The sequence below is a fragment of the Gossypium raimondii genome, chromosome 7 (assembly GCF_025698545.1).
Source record: "Gossypium raimondii isolate GPD5lz chromosome 7, ASM2569854v1, whole genome shotgun sequence".
Taxonomy (NCBI): Eukaryota; Viridiplantae; Streptophyta; class Magnoliopsida; order Malvales; family Malvaceae; genus Gossypium; species Gossypium raimondii.
In genome coordinates this window covers 33,569,650-33,572,925 of record NC_068571.1, presented here as the reverse complement: position 1 = coordinate 33,572,925, position 3,276 = coordinate 33,569,650, and the positions used below count along the sequence as shown (strand labels likewise).

The 3,276-nt window shown below is 37.0% G+C and overlaps 1 protein-coding gene across 1 annotated transcript; it reads left to right on the top strand.

The window, feature by feature from the left end:
* Nucleotides 1-1,372: 1,372 nt before the first annotated feature.
* LOC105795043 (galactinol synthase 1) lies at nucleotides 1,373-2,996 on the top strand. The gene is made up of 3 exons (XM_012624498.2): nucleotides 1,373-1,815; nucleotides 1,938-2,393; nucleotides 2,473-2,996. Exons 1-3 carry the CDS (start codon nucleotides 1,486-1,488, stop codon nucleotides 2,698-2,700), a joined length of 1,014 nt encoding a protein of 337 aa, XP_012479952.1. The 5' UTR covers nucleotides 1,373-1,485; the 3' UTR covers nucleotides 2,701-2,996.
* Nucleotides 2,997-3,276: the final 280 nt, after the last annotated feature.

The window sequence follows — 3,276 nt, the reverse complement described above, 5'->3', positions numbered from 1 at the left end:
ATCATTTCAACCAAAATATCATTTCCCATTCAAAGTTTATTTTAAGTTTCAAGTTTTAATTTATTTGATTTAACAAAGACCAAAAACAATAGACAATATCTTAAAAATGAGACATTGTAAAAGTGACAAAATTCTTTATTTTCTTTAGAAGATCATTGGTTCCTTTTTTTTTAAATATAGCATGGTACAATAATTTAAAGGACAATTTAGATTGGATAAGTGGAAGTAGAATTATAAATATAAATAAAAATATATTTGGATATTATAATTGAAATATATTGAGATTTAAATTAAAAAATTTAAACATACCCCACTTTAAATTAAAAATCTCAAAAATCATCCAAGGCAAGTTTGGATTGACATTTTCTTAAAACTATTGAAAGAAAAGAAAAAGATATATATTACATGAGAGGGATGGACCATAAGCATCAAATTTTAGAATTTAGATAGTAAAGTAACCTCAATCAGGGCGAAGGCGAGCACTTAAGGGAGACAAAAATTAAGATTTTAGTTTGTGATAGTAGGAACATTTTATCAAGAATAAATATGGAGTCATGGTACTAATGGTCGAGGAAATTGCACCAATTAGAGCCACTTTCACATGCCCATCGTCTTAATCATTCTAATTACCTATTAAAAACATATGGCATTTGTTGTAATATTAAGTATGCACTTGTCCTTTAGGTGGCAAAGATCAACAAAATCTCCTTCTTCAATAACTCTCGAATATTCATGATTTGGTTACAAATACCATTTGGTTGAAAAAGAAGGATTCTTCTACATGATTCAAGGCTTTGATTTTGGTCCAGAATCTTGCTGCCACATCCCAACACCAAGCAAGGCACAAATCACTGTGTTTCTGCTTCCGCTTTTCTTTTACCTTGGAAATTTTAATTATTTCCCACTAAATTACATTTACCAAAAAAGTACAGATCTCCCCACTATACTTGGATACTTGAGCTTTGATTGGATGCCCTTAATTTCATAATCATAGATTTGATTTGATTGGATACAATTTTAAAAGGAAAGTTTTATCCTTTTTATTACTCAATTATCTCGAATTTTTAAGTGTTCTCACTTAATAATAATTTAATTATCATTTTATAAATTCTCATAATTAAAATTTAAAAAAAATCATACCTGATTAAAACTCTCTCTCCATTTTCCAACCAAAAAAAATTAATTAGTACTATAGTAAAAGATGGTTCTAGCTAGCTAGCGTCTAGAACCTCCTCGGAATCAATGCTGCCACCATTGGACCTTCTTTTAGGACAAGTGTATGGCACACATCAAATTATCACCAGAAATTAAAGTATGAAACATAATATTTTCAGCTTCTATTTAAACACCCTTCGGCTGTCTCTAATGGTACAAAGAAATTGACCCCATAAGCAAAGCTTATAACTGTAAGAGCTCTCTTCAGTCCTCCTCCATCAGTGATCTCAATCTCCATCCTATATATCTCACCAAGTAACACACACTCCCATGGCTCCTGAACTGGTTCAAGCAGGTGTTAAACCAACTGTGTTGGCTAAACCAGTCACCTTGCCCAAGCGAGCTTACGTTACCTTCTTGGCTGGCGATGGAGATTACGTGAAAGGCGTTGTAGGGTTAGCCAAAGGGTTAAGGCAGGTGAAATCCGCATACCCTTTAGTGGTTGCCGTTTTGCCCGACGTTCCCGAGGAGCACAGGCGGATCCTGGAGAACCAGGGGTGTATCGTCCGAGAGATCGAACCCGTTTACCCGCCCGAGAATCAGACCCAGTTCGCCATGGCTTACTACGTCATCAACTATTCCAAGCTCCGTATTTGGAAGGTACGTCACACTGAATCAACACGTGGCAGCCCCTCGTGCTAAATCTTTGCATGATGTTTGAATTTAGTTGTACAGTTTTTTTTCTTTTCCATTAATGCCGGTGTTAATTTTGGTGGGTGCAGTTCGTGGAGTACAGTAAGATGATATACCTGGACGGGGATATTCAGGTGTACGAGAATATTGATCACCTATTCGACTTGCCTGACGGGCAATTCTATGCAGTAATGGACTGTTTCTGTGAGAAAACGTGGAGTCATACCCCACAATTCAAGATCGGTTACTGCCAACAGTGCCCTGACAAGGTCAAGTGGCCCGCCGAGATGGGTCAGCCACCTGCACTTTACTTCAATGCTGGCATGTTTGTGTTTGAGCCCAGTCTTACCACCTATGAAAACCTCTTGGCTACTCTTAAAAGCACCCCTCCTACCCCATTTGCCGAGCAGGACTTTTTGAACATGTACTTTAAGGACATTTACAAACCAATTCCTTTGGTCTACAACCTGGTTCTCGCCATGTTATGGCGTCATCCCGACAACGTGGAGCTTGACAAAGTGAAGGTTGTTCACTACTGTGCAGCGGTAAGAAGTTTAACCAACAACGTCTATAGATAAATATATATTTTGTATCATAATGGTCACTGAATAAAATCATTAACAGGGATCGAAGCCATGGAGGTACACAGGGAAAGAAGAGAACATGCAAAGAGAAGACGTGAAGATGTTGGTTCAGAAATGGTGGGATATTTACAACGACGAGTCTCTTGATTACGAAAAACCAACCATTGGTGAAGGACAGGCGGCAGAGTCGGTGAACATGCAGCCGTTCCTGGTGGCACTCTCAGAAGCTGGTGCAGTCCAATACGTAACGGCCCCATCAGCGGCTTAATAATAAACAACATGGCCAGCTCTGTTTTAGAAGAACAACGATCCAAAAAAAAAAAAACTACTACTAAACGTATAGCTGTAGAGAAAAAGTAAGCAATGTCCTTTTCCCTAGAGAGGTTAAGGAATAAAAGCTATTAGGTTTTGCTTTTCTTTTCTTTCTTTCTCTTTTTTTACTTGATGATGAAGTTTATGATACCAACTTGTGGTGTGGTGTCCGAGTTGGAAATGTGTGTTTTAATTCCCAAACGAGTCCTATTAATGAAAGTGAAGGGTCTGCAGAAATGGACCATATTGTAATGTTTTGCAGCTATATTTACATATGGTTATATGTATCACACTCTACTATATCTGGATCAGAAGTGCCCATTTCCACTAAAATCACCTATATATCTTTATTGCAACCTTTTCGACTGAATCACGCCAATATATCTTTGCTAAATAGCAAAGTGATTAAAAGACAATTCTCATCAATCTTTAAACGTCTTCTAGATTCCAGATTTTTTGGATTACAAACATAGTGCAGAAATTGGGGGTTTACTAAATGGACACACTTTTATGGGAATGTTAAACATATATA

Coding starts and splice junctions, on each gene's coding strand:
- LOC105795043 (XM_012624498.2), top strand. CDS start 1,486: ATGGCTCCTGAACTGGTTCAAGCAGGTGTTAAACCAACTGTGTTGGCT. Junction 1,816..1,937: donor CCAAGCTCCGTATTTGGAAG/GTACGTCACACT, acceptor TGGTGGGTGCAG/TTCGTGGAGTACAGTAAGAT. Junction 2,394..2,472: donor TTGTTCACTACTGTGCAGCG/GTAAGAAGTTTA, acceptor AATCATTAACAG/GGATCGAAGCCATGGAGGTA.